At 54.7% G+C, this 15,770-nt stretch overlaps 1 protein-coding gene across 1 annotated transcript in view; it reads right to left on the reverse strand.

The window, feature by feature from the left end:
- lama5 (laminin, alpha 5) overlaps positions 1-15,770 on the reverse strand; it is a 60,582-nt gene that overhangs the window by 5,965 nt on the left and 38,847 nt on the right. Inside the window, exons 32-66 of the mRNA XM_084681437.1 lie at positions 15,520-15,659; positions 15,108-15,223; positions 14,688-14,899; positions 14,388-14,589; positions 13,502-13,646; positions 13,245-13,385; positions 12,731-12,892; positions 12,070-12,177; positions 11,192-11,275; positions 10,789-11,019; positions 10,434-10,547; positions 10,110-10,243; positions 9,596-9,676; positions 9,231-9,445; positions 8,781-8,881; positions 8,446-8,629; positions 7,992-8,132; positions 7,476-7,627; positions 7,182-7,292; positions 6,780-6,891; positions 5,919-6,092; positions 5,606-5,802; positions 5,361-5,477; positions 5,042-5,196; positions 4,564-4,705; positions 4,317-4,419; positions 3,467-3,580; positions 3,064-3,249; positions 2,444-2,586; positions 2,046-2,234; positions 1,819-1,958; positions 1,491-1,644; positions 971-1,104; positions 462-630; positions 165-299 (exon numbers count right to left, since the gene is read on the reverse strand). Of these exons, the coding sequence (XP_084537563.1) occupies positions 165-299; positions 462-630; positions 971-1,104; positions 1,491-1,644; positions 1,819-1,958; positions 2,046-2,234; positions 2,444-2,586; positions 3,064-3,249; positions 3,467-3,580; positions 4,317-4,419; positions 4,564-4,705; positions 5,042-5,196; positions 5,361-5,477; positions 5,606-5,802; positions 5,919-6,092; positions 6,780-6,891; positions 7,182-7,292; positions 7,476-7,627; positions 7,992-8,132; positions 8,446-8,629; positions 8,781-8,881; positions 9,231-9,445; positions 9,596-9,676; positions 10,110-10,243; positions 10,434-10,547; positions 10,789-11,019; positions 11,192-11,275; positions 12,070-12,177; positions 12,731-12,892; positions 13,245-13,385; positions 13,502-13,646; positions 14,388-14,589; positions 14,688-14,899; positions 15,108-15,223; positions 15,520-15,659 (5,138 nt within the window). The remainder of the gene's footprint in view (positions 1-164; positions 300-461; positions 631-970; positions 1,105-1,490; positions 1,645-1,818; positions 1,959-2,045; positions 2,235-2,443; positions 2,587-3,063; positions 3,250-3,466; positions 3,581-4,316; positions 4,420-4,563; positions 4,706-5,041; positions 5,197-5,360; positions 5,478-5,605; positions 5,803-5,918; positions 6,093-6,779; positions 6,892-7,181; positions 7,293-7,475; positions 7,628-7,991; positions 8,133-8,445; positions 8,630-8,780; positions 8,882-9,230; positions 9,446-9,595; positions 9,677-10,109; positions 10,244-10,433; positions 10,548-10,788; positions 11,020-11,191; positions 11,276-12,069; positions 12,178-12,730; positions 12,893-13,244; positions 13,386-13,501; positions 13,647-14,387; positions 14,590-14,687; positions 14,900-15,107; positions 15,224-15,519; positions 15,660-15,770) is intronic.

Here is a 15,770-nt window from a genome sequence, read left to right on the forward strand (position 1 = left end):
TTATAAAGAGCTCAAACGGGAGTGTGAAATGACGGGTGTGTTGGTGTGTTGGTGTGTTGGTGTGTTGGTGTGTTGGTGTGTTGGTGTGTTGGTGTGTTGGTGTGTTGGTGTGTTGGTGTGTTGGTGTGTTGGTGTGTTGGTGTGTTGGTGTGTTGGGCTCTTACAGACTGAGACTCTGCGTCGCTGATCTTGAGGAGGGGAGACTGAGGATCTAATGGTTCCAGCTGCTGCAGGGTCTTGTTGAAGTCGTAGAAGACCTTGGCGTAGCCTTGCTGCACAGCCAGACACAGGTACTGGTCCTGTGGGGAACACACAACCACACTCTCAGGTACGACACACTCAGGTACCACACACTCAGGTACCACATACTCAGGTACGACAGCTTCTGGTGGCTGAATCAACACACACACACACACACTCATGTGTACAGGCACACACATAGACCTGGCATGAGACCGTACGTTGTTGTGGAACATCATCAGGATGCCGTTGTGGGACAGGAGTTTGACATCCATTTCGAAGGATTTCGTGGGCCTGGCGGGGACGGCGGTATAGTTGACCTCAACGTAGCCCGTACCGTCAAAGTAGGACGCATCCTTCACCCAGGACAGAGCCAGATTTCCCTGGCTCCTAGAAGACACCAGGGGGCAGATGCAGAGATGTTATGGTCCACATGGAGACGCAGAGACATTATGGTTGTTATGGAGACAGAGAGACGTTATGGTTGTTATGGAGACAGAGACGTTATGGTTGTTATGGAGACAGAGACGTTATGGTTGTTATGGAGACAGAGACCTTATGGTTGTTATGGAGACAGAGAGACGTTATGGTTGTTAGGGAGACAGAGACGGTATGGTAGTTGGGGAGATGCAGGGACATTAAACAGCCGTTAGATATGTGCTAGCAGTGTGTGTGTAGGTGTGTGTGTAGGTGTGTGTGTATGTGTGTGTGTTGGAGGGTTTGTTCTGACCTGGCACACGGCTTCACCTCCGTGGTGTTGAGCTGGAAGATGTTCTCAAAGTTGTAGAGGCTGAGGACCTCCTCGTTCAGAGACTCCAGCTCGATGCAGCCCTGGAAGTAGGGGTGCTGCAGCTGGGGAGGGGGCTGCGGGGGGGCGGGGGAGGGAATGAATCTGTCATTCATCCGTTCTTAATATCCAACCTAATTTATATTTGTTGTTACTGTCTTAATATTTCAAATATGCACAGTATTGCTGTGTTCACACCAAAAGCGAAGCAAACTATTTCCGCAAATGAAGCACATTTTTGCTTCGCGTTTTCATGCGCGTATGGACAGGGCCGGCGCGAGTACCTTTGCAGCCCTAGTCAAAATGTTTCAACAGAACCCCCCCCGAGAGCGCAAATCGGAAAGACGCCCCCCCACCCAGCCTCGGCGCCCAATGCTGGTGGTGCGGGACGGTTAATTAATGGACCCCCCCACACACACACACACACACACAGACCCCCCACGTTCCCAGACTGCCGTCTCACCGTGAAGGAGCTGGGGTAGCCTCCGACGTAGAAGATGGTCTCCTCCGTCTGCAGGTTGAGCAGGCCTTTGTCCCCCTGTGCCTTCCCCTCTACCTTGGTCACTCTCAGTTCACCGCTCTCAGACGACATGGCCATCTCACCGTACTGCAGGATCCTACACACACACACACACACACACCCACACATACACACCCACACACATACACACCCACACACACACACACCCACACACACACGATGAGGATGTTTGGATTTGGGACTACAGTATCAATGCTGCTGCTGCTGCTGCTGATGATGATGATGATGACAGTGGTGAAGGCTGGCGCACCGTTCCAGGAAGACACTGTTGAAGTGGCCGTCTGATTTGACGTCCTCCCGCATCAAAACATCTGTTGTCTCTCCGCCCACGTTGAAGAACCAGCGCAGTCTCCGCCCCTCCAGAGCCATACCTAGGAACTCTTTGCTGGACTACAAATCCCAGAGACCCATGACAGTCAGTTTTATAGGACTACATACCCCAGAGACTAATCCAATGCTGTGGTCTGGGCTACGTACGTTCTTGTTGCCGAGGTAGAAGACAAACTGGCGTTGGATTTGTTGAGTGTTGTCCTGGCGACGGAGGCGGCTGGCTTCTGGGAGTGTGATGTGGAACTTCAGGGAGGTGTACGCAGCCAGGTCGGCAAGGTTACTGGGGTTCCGCACTTGCACAGCAGACGTCCCGTTGAACTTGACTGAGACACCCACCTTGGGGGGGGGGGGGGAGAGAGAGAGGGGCGAGACAGTGGACCAAGGTTGGGTTACCAGGGTCACAGGGATTTCAGTCGGGAAATGAAGGCTGGTGAATAGATGTTTGACCATGAGGTCAAGGTTCAGGTCCTTTTACAGAGACAGGCCCTGTGTCGGATGGTGGTGTGGTCTGACGTGCTGGGAGGGTGGTCCGGGTGTTGGGGTACCTTGCTGGCGGCGTTGCGGGCCTGGGCAATGAGCTGTCGGATCCTCAGGATGTTCTCGGAGATGTTGGGCATCTGGACCGACTGGTTCTGCAGACGGTCCAGCTTCTTCATCAGCAGAGGGATGGCCTCTCCCAGCATCCCCACTGAACACACACCAGGAAGGGATGGAGACAGGAATGATTACCGCGTGTGTGTGTTTGCAGACTGCATACCAACTGGAGGAGTAAGGACTGAACGAAATTAAGGAAAGCCATATAAATTCCAATGATCAGTGTGAGTGTGTGTGAGAGACAGAGAGACACAGAGAGAGACACAGAGAGAGACACAGAGAGAGAGACAGAGAGAGAGACACAGAGAGAGAGACAGAGTGAGAGATACAGAGAGAGAGACAGAGTGAGAGACACAGAGAGAGACACAGAGAGTCACAGAGAGAGACACAGAGAGAGAGTCACAGAGAGAGACACAGAGAGAGAAAGAGAGAGACAGAGAGAGAGACAGAGTGAGATATACAGAGAGAGAGAGAGAAAGAGAGAGTGAGACAGAGAGACACAGAGAGAGAGAAAGAGAGACAGAAACAGAGACACAGAGAGAGCGAGAGAGAGAGAGAGAGTGATCCCTACCAGACTTGTTGGCCTCCAGCAGAGCCTTGTTGATGTCCTCGTTGGTGGTGTTGGCATCTCCGTATTCCTGCTCCCACTGCTCCAGCTGCTCTCTGATTGGCCCCAGGGTCTCCTCCACGCTGGTTGCCGTGGCGTTGGCAAACTCTGCTGCACGCTTGGCGTCCTCGATGTCCTGCCCTGTCTCCTCTGGGGGGGGGGGGGACATGGAGGAGTTAGAGAGAAAAGAAGAGAGAGAGTGGAGTGTGTGTGTTGTGGAGGGTGTGTGTGTTGTGGAGAGTGTGTGTGAGTGAGTGTGTGTGTTGTGGAGAGTGTGTGTGTTGTGGAGAGTGTGTGTGTTGTGGAGAGTGTGTGTGTTGTGGAGAGTGTGTGTGTTGTGGAGAGTGTGTGTGTTGTGTGCCCTCACCCCTGCTGAAGTTGAGGTTGTTCTGGGCCTGTTCCAGGTCTTTCAGCAGGTCCTCATGCTTGACCATGGCCTCGTCCAGACGGATCGTGGCATTGTCCAGACGGGGAGTCAGATCTGACACACAGGAACAGGAAGTGGGACCATCAGATCTACAGTGTGCGACACTTTAAGATGAGTCAGGGTGGATAGTGTTGATCGCTTCAGTGGTCATAGACAATGATCTGTAGTCCAGTAACATGTCCAGTCCAGTAATATGTTCTCTATGCACGATTCACATCTCGTTGGATGAAAGGATTTTGAAAAGTCCTATGTAAATGCAGGGTATGGGGTGGGGTGTGTTCAGGGGTGTGTTCAGGGGTGTGTTCAGGGGTGTGTTCAGGGGTCAGGGGTGGGGTCGGGGGTGGGGTCAGGGTCAGGGGTGGGGTCAGGGGTGGGGTCAGGGTCAGGGTCAGGGGTGGGGTCAGGGGTGGGGTCAGGGTCAGGGGTGGGGTCAGGGGTCAGGGGTGGGGTCAGGGGTGGGGTCAGGGGTGGGGTCAGAGGTCAGGGGTGGGGTCAGGGGTGGGGTCAGGGTCAGGGGTGGGGTCAGGGTTGGGGTCAGGGGTGGGGTCAGGGGTGTGGTCAGAGGTGTGTTCAGGGGTCAGGGGTGGGGTCAGGGGTGGGGTCAGGGTCAGGGGTGGGGTCAGGGGTGGGGTCAGGGGTGGGGTCAGGGTCAGGGGTGGGGTCAGGGGTGTGGTCAGAGGTGTGTTCAGGGGTCAGGGGTGGGGTCAGGGGTAGGGTCAGGGCTGTGTTCAGGGGTCAGGGGTGGGGTCAGGGGTGGGGTCAGGGGTGGGGTCAGGGTCATGCTGGGTACCTGAGGTCAGCTCCTCCTGCAGTGCGAGGGCCTCGTCTAACAGCTCCAGACTGTGGTTCTTCAGACCGTCAGCCACCTGGCCCAGATCCTGGTCCTGCACAGTCTACACACAGGCAGGCCTCTTCACTGTGTGTGTGTGTGTGTGTATTTCTGTATGCACTGTACTATCTGTGTGTGTGTGTGTGCGTGTGTGTGTACACATACAGTGTGTGTGTGTGTACACATTCAGTGTGTGTGTGTGTGATACCTGCAGGGCGTCCATGGCAGCCTGGTTGGCCAGGTTAGCAGACGTCTCGGCCTCTCTGATGGTGTCTATGATGCTGTTGTAGGCTCTGGAGGCATTCACCGCCCTCTGGATCAGACCATTCTCCCCTGTGGCCGAGATCACACTGCAGCAAACACACACACACACACACACACACACACACACACGGGAGGAGACACCTGTCAACAGACATAGACCACCTGTCTTTCTGTCTAAGCAGTCATGCATCTCCCCTCCCCTCCCCTCCCCTCCGCTCCCCTCCGCTCCCCTCCGCTCCCCTCCGCTACGCTCCCCTCCCCTCCCCTCCCCTCCCCTCCCCTCCCCTCCCCTCCCCTCCCCTCCCCTCCCCTCCCCTCCCCTCCCCTCCCCTCCCCTCCCTTCCCCTCCCGTCCCCTCCCCTCCCCTCCCCTCCCCTCCCCTCCGCTCCCCTCCCCTCCCCTCCGCTCCGCTCCCCCCTCACCTGGACAGGTTCATGGCCAGGGTGTCGAGCAGCTGGGCGTGTTTCTCCGCTGCCTCCACCAGGGGGATCTTGGAGACGGAGGGGGCGAAGCTCTGCACCTTCTCAGCCAGGGGGCTCCGTGCCCCATCCAGCTGGGCAGCCAGGCGCTCGTACTCCTGGAGGGGACAGGGGGAGGGAGAGAGGGTGGGTTGACAGAGACAGACAGACAGACAGACGGATGGAGGGAGTTATGGACAGGTGGGTGGGAGGACAGACAGACGGATGGAGGGACAGATGGACAGAGACAGACAGACAGAAAGACGGATTGGAGGGGGCGTACCTCCTTGGAGTCGTGCAGCATGGTGAGCATGTCGTTGACCTGGGCCACGTCGTCCTCAGCCATCTGAAGCAGCTCCTCCACCTCCTTCATCTTCTCCTTCAGGTCCTCCACCTTTCGCTGTAGGGAGACACACACCGCAATGAGCCGGGCGGAACAGGTGTGTGTATGTGTGTGTGCTTATGAGTGCTTGTGTGTGTGTACGTGTGTGTGTGTGTGTGTGTGCATACATGTGTGTGTGCCCCCACCTGGCTCTCCTCCAGCCTCTTCTCGTTGATGTTGTTGTTCTCGGCGGCGCGGGCCGTGTTGTTGACCGCCTCGTTCAGGGCGTCTCTCAGGTCCATCAGCTCAGCGTGGAACTTAGACAGCCTGTCTCGGATCTGCTGGGCCAGGGCACTGTTATCTGTCTGACGACCAACCAGCTCCTTCTTCACTCTGTCCATGACTGGGGAGGTGGGGGGGGGGGAGAAGAGAGAGAGAGAGAGAGAGAGAGAGTAAGATTAAGAAAGTTCGAGACGCATTCGGTGATCCCGGAAAAGACACAGTGCTCGTGACTCTCACGTTTGTCCGCCTCCCCCTTCTCCCTCTGGGCGGTGTTCTTCTGCTGGACGCAGCTCCTGAACCTCATCTCCCGGAGCATGGCCTCCACCTGCCTCAGCTTGTCCTCCCTGTCCTCCAGACCCTGCTCCTCCTGGGTGTCGTTCACCCCCGTCCGGTTGGCCTGCATCGTCACGTCTGCACACGACACGGGGACAAGGGACGGACGTCAGGGGGGTCGGGACACACACACACGTGCGTGCGCACGTACATGCACACCTACAGCTGGCCCAGCTCTTAAGCTTTAGCTTAGAGAGAGAGTAACTCTCCTCTACAAGCCTGTGTTCAGCCTGTGTTCAGCCTGTGTGTGTTCATCCTGTGTGTGTTCAGCCTGTGTTCAGCCTGTGTGTTCAGCCTGTGTTCATCCTGTGTTCAGCCTGTGTGTTCATCTTGTGTTCAGCCTGTGTGTTCAGCCTGTGTTCATCCTGTGTTCAGCCTGTGTGTTCATCTTGTGTTCAGCCTGTGTGTTCAGCCTGTGTTCATCCTGTGTTCAGCCTGTGTGTTCAGCCTGTGTTCATCCTGTGTTCAGCCTGTGTGTTCATCCTGTGTTCAGCCTGTGTGTTCAGCCTGTGTTCATCCTGTGTTCAGCCTGTGTGTTCAGCCTGTGTTCATCCTGTGTTCAGCCTGTGTGTTCAGCCTGTGTTCATCCTGTGTTCAGCCTGTGTGTTCATCCTGTGTTCAGCCTGTGTGTTCAGCCTGTGTTCATCCTGTGTTCAGCCTGTGTGTTCAGCCAGTGTTCATCCTGTGTTCAGCCTGTGTGTTAATCCTGTGTTCAGCCTGTGTTCAGCCTGTGTGTTCAGCCTGTGTTCTCTCCTCCTGGCTCACCCTCTATGCTTGCCATCGTGTTGTTGATGAAGGCGAGCAGGTCCAGCGCCCTCTGGTGGCTGCTTGTGGTACTGTTGTCAAGGGCCACTGCCTTGGCCATGGTCACCTCCGCCTGGCGGACAGAAGAGAGGTTGAAGACATCGTCGACCGGTTGGTCACTGTACTAGAGTGCCCCGATGACTGGAAAATGATGCATGCAATACTTTCCTGGCTAAGGCTCAAGCCTAGTCAAAAAATATTCAAGTTTTCCGTCTGAGAATCTTTATTTATAGGCACAACTTACGTTTGTGCAACCCAAAATATACGTAGCTTGCCGTATAACTAGAATTAAAATGAAATGATCTCTGCTTGTTTGGTGCATATAAATATACCCTTTCTGTTCAATCTCTGCTTCAAGTGTACCTTCATTTGCAGCTCACTGATGTCAGCACTGAGGGTCTCCACCTCTCTCTCCATCTGGTCAGCTTTATCCCTGCTCACATCCAGAGTAGCGTTGTAGTTTCTTATGGAATTCTGCGAAAATGAGTTTTTAAGTCATAAGTCACTGGGCAATTTTGTGCACTAAACTCATACAGTGATGCAACATATTTCATGTAAATTTGATGGAGGTGTGTGTGTGTGAGGGAGAGTGTGAGTGCACATGTGTGTGTGTGTGTGTGTGTGTGTGTGTATGTGTGTGTGTGTGTGAGTCCTCACAGCAATGTCCTCCATGGAGCGGTTGAGGTTGTGAAGCTGTGCCCAGGCGATGGAGCTGGCGTTCAGGCTGCTCAGCTGATTGGCCACGGAGAGGAAGTTCTCGTTCATGCTGTCCAGGTCCTCCAACAGCACCACCACACAGCTGTCACACGCTACACACACACACACACACACACACACACACGTCACAAACACACCAGGGTTTAAATGGTTTCATTTTTTCCAGGTTTTAGCTCCTCCAGCAGTCTCACACTACACACATTTTTAATTTTTAATTTTATTGTACATTTTATTTAATTCTAATTCCACTTAGTACTGTTAGTTTATGTACCCTTAGTATAGATAGTCCACATATATATTTAATTTTAGGTTCCTATATGTTTATTGTATGCACCTTCCTGCCAAAGCAAATTCCTTGTCTGTGCAAACTTTCATGGCGAATAAATCCCTTTCAGATTCTGACACACACACACAGATGTACGTCCCGAACACACGGGCGTTTCCATGAGGACTCACGTTGACAGGTGAGGTCGGCGCCGTGCTGAACAGGCACGCTGTAGCGGTGGGCACACGTGTCACACTGCCTTCCTGTCAGCCCGTCGGCACAGCGACACTCCCCCGTCCTGGGGTCACACCTGCCTGCTTTGCACTCACACTCTGGAGACACACACACATGTTTATGAGAACACACACCTCTAACCCTCTGTGTGTGTGTGTGTGTGTGTGTGTGTAGGTCTGTGTGTGTCTGTGTGTGTGTGTGTACGTGTGTGTGTAGGGCTGTGTGTGTGTGTGTGTCTGTGTGTCTGTGTGTGTGTAGGGCTGTGTGAGTGTGTAGGGCTGTGTGTGTGTAGGGCTGTGTGAGTGTGTAGGGCTGTGTGTGTGTAGGGCTGTGTGAGTGTGTAGGTCTCTGTGTGTGTGTGTGTCTGTGTAAGTGTGTGTGTAGGGCTGTGTGTGTGTGTGTGTGACCTACTCCTGCAGCCGTCAGGGCTGTAGTCCCAGTACCCTGGAGCACACTGCCGGCATTGGGGCCCGTTGACCCCGGGGCGGCAGGCACACTGACCGCTGCTGGGGTCACATGACTGGACCAGGGCCGCAGCCGCCTCGCACTCGCACGCACGACACCCGGAGCACGAGTCGAAGCCAAACATCCCATCCTGGAAACACATGCACGCACACATGCACACGCACACACACAAGCACGAGCTTGAATGAACCTGTCTAAAATCACATTAGACTACACACAGTAGTAGTAGTAGCCGTTCAAATCCTGTATGTGGTGCAGTGTGTGTGTGTGTGTGTACCTACCACACAGTGATCACAGAGTTCCCCGGTCACGCCAGGCTTACAGCGGCACTGCCCCGTACCAGGGTCACATGACGCCGTGCCGCATGGCGAGCAGTTGCATCCTGGGTAAATTAGACAGAGGGAGAAAGATCAGATGGTTCAGCTCAAGTCCTCTTTGTGAATGATGGACAATTCCTAGTTAGTGAACGACTCCAGCATTGGAGGAAAGCAGAACAGTGAAGTGTGAAGGTAGGCTCTCTCCTCTTAATAAGCAGCCAACACAGGAAGCTGGTATTCAGATCCCTCACTCAGATTAGGATCAATGTTACTTAGTGGAGGTGGGAGTAAACTAGAACAAATCTGGGATTAATGTTCATGTTATTGATCTGTGTGTGTGTGTGTTGATTTCAGAGTGTGTGTGCGTGTGTTTATTCCGGAGCCTGTGTGCGCGTATCACAAAGTGTAGCTCACTGGTGCAGTTCTTAGCGGCGACGGCGTCGCCGTAGTAACCGGGGGCGCAGATCTCGCAGTGCGGCCCGGCCGCGTTGTGCATGCAGCCCTGGCACTCTCCTGTCAGCGGGTGGCAGTCGCTGAACAGCATGTTGGGGTCCGTGTTGTCGTGGCAACGGCAGGGCTGGCAGGTGCTGCCAATCACCATGGGGTTGCCGTAGAAACCGGGAGCGCACCTGTGCGAAGGGAGGGAGACGGTGAGAGAGGTCGGGGGTCGGAGACAGGAGCACGCCTCCAGGAGCCTGGCTTCCTGCTTCCTGCTTCCTGCTTCCTGAGTGCGTGTGCAGAAGGAGAGAGAGTGAGCGATGTCGTGGGCTGGTACTGACCTCTCACAGTGGGCACCAGCATAGCCAGGCATACACAGACACTGCATACTGTTGGGCTTCTCCACACAGCCCACCGCAAAACTACAGGGAGAGAGAGAGGTGGGCTCGTAAAGCTGGTCATGTCAAGTCGAGGCAAATTGCGCAGAGCTGTGCAAAGTGGAGTCAAGTGGAGTAGAGAGTACCGTAATTTTCGGACTATAAGCCACGCCTTTTGTTCAATTTTTCGACCCTGCGGCTTATATAACGGTGCGGCTAATCTATGGATTTAACGGTTAATAAATGGGAGCTTCCTCAAAGAGCCATCTCTTTTCTGACAATCCCCTCTGTGCACGAACCCTTACATTTGATGATTAAACATTAAAACACCTGCGGCTTATAGTCCAGTGTGGCTTATATATGTACACATCATTCAATTTAGCTGCTGCGGCTTATATAACGGTGCGCCTTATAGTCCAAAAATTACGGTAGATTAGAGCAGAACTGAGTAGAGTAAAACAGAGTAGAGTGGACTAACTTGTTGGATGCCACCTGCAGGGGGCAAGGACAGCTGTCACAGGACAAAGCGTCACCATCCAAATGGTTGTTGTTGCCGTGGAAACCGCCCTGACACTTTTCACAGTGATGGCCGGCGGTGTTGTGTTGACAGTTCTGAGCGACGAAAACCAAACAACAGGAGGAAGTCAACACCAACGAACCCCTCGGCGTCATCACACGCAACAAACGGTCAACAGTCAAAACCACCAAAACCCTAGCCGTAACATCCCTTCATGGGTGAGAAAAGGTGTCAATTTCGAAATTTTGGAAACATTCTTGAATCCTGGTGAAGGCTGTTCCTCACCACACAGACCCCGGAGCCGTCCAGACACTGGTCAGAGTGACCGTGACAGTTACAGGGGACGCACTTCCCCAGGAACAGCCCCTTGGTGTCCCTGTAGAAGCCGGGGGCACATTGCTGTGGAGACAGGGATGGAGGGGAGAGAGAGGCGGGGACAGAGGAAGGAGAGAGAGTGGAGGGGGAGTTAGCTTGTGAATGTGCTGAAGGTTTGGCTACAGTAAGCGTCAGGTGTCCCAGTCAGACAGGTGTCCCAGTCAGACAGGTGTCCCAGTCAGACAGGTGTCCCAGTCAGACAGGTGTCCAAGTCAGACAAGTGTCCCAGTCAGACAGGTGTCCAAGTCAGACAGGTGTGTGGTACCTGGCAGGAGTCTCCCAGGTAGTTGGCAGGGCAAAGGCAGATCTCCACGTTGTTGGCATGGCGCCCAGACGGCAGGTCCCGCGCAGCCTCCAGCACAGCGGCGCGGAGCGACACGGAGTGGGAGGACTGGGAGTGGAGCACCCGCACCTGCAGAGACTCCAGAGCCACCAGCACCATCATTAGCTCCTCCCTGGACACAGAGTTACCTGTCTGGGCATGGCGGAAGCTACCCTGGGGGGGGGGGGGGGAGAAGAGGGGTGGGGGAGAGGGAGGAAGGGAGGTGGGAGGCAAGAAGAGTGAAAAGTAGAAACAGAAAAAACATCCAACAGTGTGATTGGATCCAGTGGTGGATCCAGAAAGCAGTGAGTTCCCATTGGGCCAGAGGGCGGGTGGGCGGTCCTACCTCGACCATGTGGACGATGCCCAGGTGTGGCTCCTCTGGGGAGGTGTACTCACGCTCCATAAACACCAGCGTCATCTTGCTCCCCTGCACACACACAGCACAGCACCATCAGCTCCACACAGCACCATCAGCTCCACACACCACCATCAGCTCCACACACCACCATCAGCTACACACACCACCATCAGCTACACACACCACCATCAGCTCCACACACCACCATCAGCTCCACACACCACCATCAACTCCACACACCACCATCAACTCCACACACCACCATCAGCTCCACACACCACCATCAGCTCCACACACCACCATCAGCTACACACACCACCATCAGCTACACACACCACCATCAGCTCCACACACCACCATCAGCTACACACACCACCATCAGCTCCACACACCACCATCAGCTCCACACACCACCATCAGCTCCACACACCACCATCAGCTACACACACCACCATCAGCTCCACACACCACCATCAGCTACACACACCACCATCAGCTAGACACACTACCATCAGCTACACACACCACCATCAGCTACACGCACTACCATCAGCTACACACACCACCATCAGCTAGACACACTACCATCAGCTACACACACCACCATCAGCTACACACACTACCATCAGCTACACACACCACCATCAGCTACACACACCACCATCAGCTACACACAGCACCATCAGCTCCACACACCACCATCAGCTACACACACCACCATCAGCTACACACACTACCATCAGCTGAGAGTATGAGAGTGTGAGTGAGTGAGTGAGTGCGAGTGTGTGTGTGTGTGAGTGTGTGTGTGAGAGTGTGTGTGAGAGTGTGTGTGAGATTGTGTGTGAGAGTGTGTGTGTGAGTACCTTGAGTATGATGTCAGGACGTGAGGTCTCTGCAGGGAGAGACAGTGAGTCTCCTCTCATGGTCTGGGTGTCCAGACGGTACCTCAGGTAACCCCCGTAGGACGATACCTGGAGGGAGAGAGACCAAGAGACCAAGGGAGAGAGAGAGAGAGATAGAGGGAGTGAGGGAGAGAGGGAGAGAGAGAGAGAGAGAGAGAGAGGGAGAGAGGGGGAGAGAGAGAGGGAGAGAGAGAGAGAGAGAGAGAGAGAGAGAGAGAGAGAGAGAGAGAGAGAGAGAGAGAGAGAGAGAGAGAGGAGAGAGGGAGAGAGGGGAGAGAGAGAGACAGAGACAGAGGAGAGAGAGAGAGAGAGAGAGAGAGAGAGAGAGAGAGAGAGAGAGAGAGAGAGAGAGAGAGAGAGAGAGAGAGAGAGAGAGAGAGAGAGAGAGAGAGAGAGAGGGAGGAGCCGGACATGAGGTTTGTTGTACTGCAGACTGGACCCTGATTCCCATCATCATCCCCTGTCTGAGAACCAGCTGAATACAAGCCCTGGCAGCCAGCTCTTATCTGATCCAGACTCATAACACTGCCAGTCCCTCATTCCTGCCCAGCTACAGCCCTCTGCCTCCACGTACCTCCCGCTGTAGGCTCCCCCACCTCCCCTATGCAGTGACAATGCCTACCTTGTCTCCCAGGTAGGTTTGAGGAGCGTGCCAGTGCATTTCCTGGTAGACGTCAGGTACGTCACTGAGGTCCGCTTCCACCAGATCCTGATCAGGATACACCTTGACCGGGACTTCCTGTCTGTCCACTCCAAGGAGGACCCAGCCAGTCATGTCCATCACCTGGGAGGAGAGGAGAGGGGGAGAGGAGAGGGAAGAGTAGAGGAGAGGGGAGGGGGCGAGGAGAGATGAGAGGAGAGGGGGGGAGGAGAGAGGAGATGAGAGGAGATGATAGGGGGAAAGGAGATGAGATGAGAGGAGATAAGAGGGGGAGAGAGGAGATGGGAGGAGAGAGGAGATGAGAGGAGATGAGAGGAGATGAGAGGGGGAGAGGAGAGGAGAGATGAGAGGGGGAGAGGAAAGCCAGAAGGTTACTTGCAGCTCTATAATGAACGTGTTGAACCAGCCAGCTGTGACAAGCATGCGTGAGGTAAGGGGTCACAGGGGTCAGGGGTCACAGGGGTCACAGGGGTACCTCGGTGCGCCTCTTCTCAGAGCTGCGGCAGCGGTCGGTGGCTCCGAAACAGAAACAGCTGGTGCAGCCTTTAGGGTTGGTGGGGTCCAGGTGGAAGGTGCCCACCTTGCACTGGTCACACCTCTGGCCCTGGACGTTCTCCTAGGGGAGGGGGGGGGGGGGGGTGAGTCGTGTGTGTGTGTGTTGGGGGGGGGGTTAGTGTGTGTGTTGGGGGGGGGTTAGTGTGTGTGTGGGGGGGTTAGTGTGTGTGTGCTGACCTTGCAGAGGCACTGTCCGGTGAAGGAGTCACACACGTCTTCCTCAGTGCCTGCCTCGTTGCAGTCACATGGTCTGCAGTTGGGGTAACCGTAGAAACCAGGGGCACAGCGGTCACACTGTCGGCCAATGACGTTGTTTTTACATCTGCAAAAAAATCCAATTAAATATCAGTCAGTACCAGAGTATCAAATATCAAACTGTAGAATGTTAACAAGCCCCGACAGCAAAAAGGTTTACGATCCAACAAAATCAATTTGATTGACTTTTTCATTACATTTAATCATGAATGCTTGTGCTTAGGGGGAAAAGATGTGTGTGTGTGTACCCTGTGCCACATTTGCAGGGGAAGACATTCAGTAGCAGTCTTGTCAAGACAGAGTCCACAGATTTGCATGGGCATATGTGTGTGTCTGAGTGTTGTGTGTGTGTCTGAGTGTGTCTGACTGTGTCTGAGTGTGTGTTGTGTGTGTGTCTGAGTGTGTCTGAGTGTGTGTTGTGTGTGTGTCTGAGTGTGTCTGAGTGTGTGTTGTGTGTGTGTCTGACTGTGTCTGAGTGTGTGTCTGAGTGTGTGTCTGAGTGTGTGTCGTGTGTGTGTCTGAGTGAGTCTGAGTGTGTGTTGTGTGTGTATCTGAGTGTGTGTTGTGTGTGTGTCTGAGTGTGTGTTGTGTGTGTGTCTGAGTGTGTGTGTGAGTGTTGGATGTGGGAGAGGAATGTGACAGGCTGGTGCAGAGAGTAGCAGGGCTGGGTCTGACTCTCCAAGCCTGGGGCTAGCCTGGACACAACCCCAGCACCCCCACCCCAGACGCTGCCCTGTTTCCAGCTGGGTGACCCTGGCCAGGCTGGAGGGAGGGCTTCCACCCCGGGGTCCCCGGGCTGAGGGCCTACCTGCACTGTCCGCTGGCCGTGTCGCAGCTGGCGTCGGGGGAGGTGACCCCGGGCCGGGAGCAGTTGCACACCTCGCAGCCCACCAGCGGGTGGCAGCCGAACGTCTGGGGCTCACACTGGGTGCACTCTGGTCTCACTGTCCTCGGGGGACAGATGCAGTTACCTGTCACCGATTCACACAGCCTGCTGCCACACGCACACGCTGTAACACACACACACACACACAAAAGCAGTTAGTTTCATGAACCAGGGCACACTAAACCAAGCTGTCATCTGATTGGGCCCCCGAGACGTGCTTACGTCGGCAGTTGGGGAAGCCCCAGTATCCCGTGGCGCACTGGGAGCAGTCTCGGCCAATCACGTGGGGCCTGCAGCTGCACTGTCCTCCGAAGGCCTGGCAGGTGTCGCTGTCGGAGCCCACCTCGTGACAGCCACACGGGAGAGCGCCGTTGTTGAAGAAGGCGGAGAGAGACACGGCCGAGCTACGGCAGAACGGAGAGGCTGTGGCTGGACTGGAGGGAGGGAGGGAGGGAGGGAGGGGAAGGAGGGAGGGAGGGAGGGGAGGGAGGGAGGGAGGGAGGGAGGGAGGGAGGGAGGGAGGGAGGGAGGGAGGGAGGGAGGGAGGGAGGGAGGGAGGGATTCACAGTTGATAAGGTGAAAGGTAAAAGCAATCAACCATGTATCTCATGATATCAGAGGGCCAGTTAGGGGTAAACTTACTTGATGTAGAAGCTGTTCTGGCCACAGCCGCTGATGAAGTCATAGGACTTGTCCAGAGGCTCCTCAGACAGATAGCTGGAGCTGTAACTGCTCTCTGGAACCACCAACACATAGTCCTGGGAGACAACACACACACACACACACACACACAGGGAGAGATGGTAAAGGTTGTTACCTGTGTAGACTGTACGACATGATGAGAAAGGATAAGAGATTCTGAGGAAATGATGATGGAGAACTGGAAGGAGGACAAAAATAGAAGAAGTGGAAGAGAAGGAGGAGGAGAGGAGGAAGAGAAGAGGGGAGGAGAAGGAGAAAAGGGGAGGAAGAAGGAGAAGAGGGGAAGAAGAAGAGAAGAGGGGAGGAGGAGGACAGGAGGAGGAGAAGAAGGAGGAGGAGAGGTCAGTCTCACCAGCCAGAGGGTCTTGCCGTCAGGGATCTGCACGGTGATGAACAGCTCATGGTCCGTCACATCCAGGATGATCTGGTTCTCCGAGATCAGGACGCCACGGCAACCGTAACCGTGGGGACAGAAGGAGGCGTTGACATGGCCTGAGAGGACGAAACGATTTCCATTTGAATGATGCTGACCTATCAGTCAGAATTCTCACAACGTGTACAAGTATACAACTAGTGAGTTGATTTGTGGTTGTCTACGGTCAT

The sequence above is a fragment of the Hypomesus nipponensis genome, chromosome 18, assembly GCF_054491055.1.
Source record: "Hypomesus nipponensis isolate SF chromosome 18, ASM5449105v1, whole genome shotgun sequence".
Classification (NCBI taxonomy): Eukaryota; Metazoa; Chordata; class Actinopteri; order Osmeriformes; family Osmeridae; genus Hypomesus; species Hypomesus nipponensis.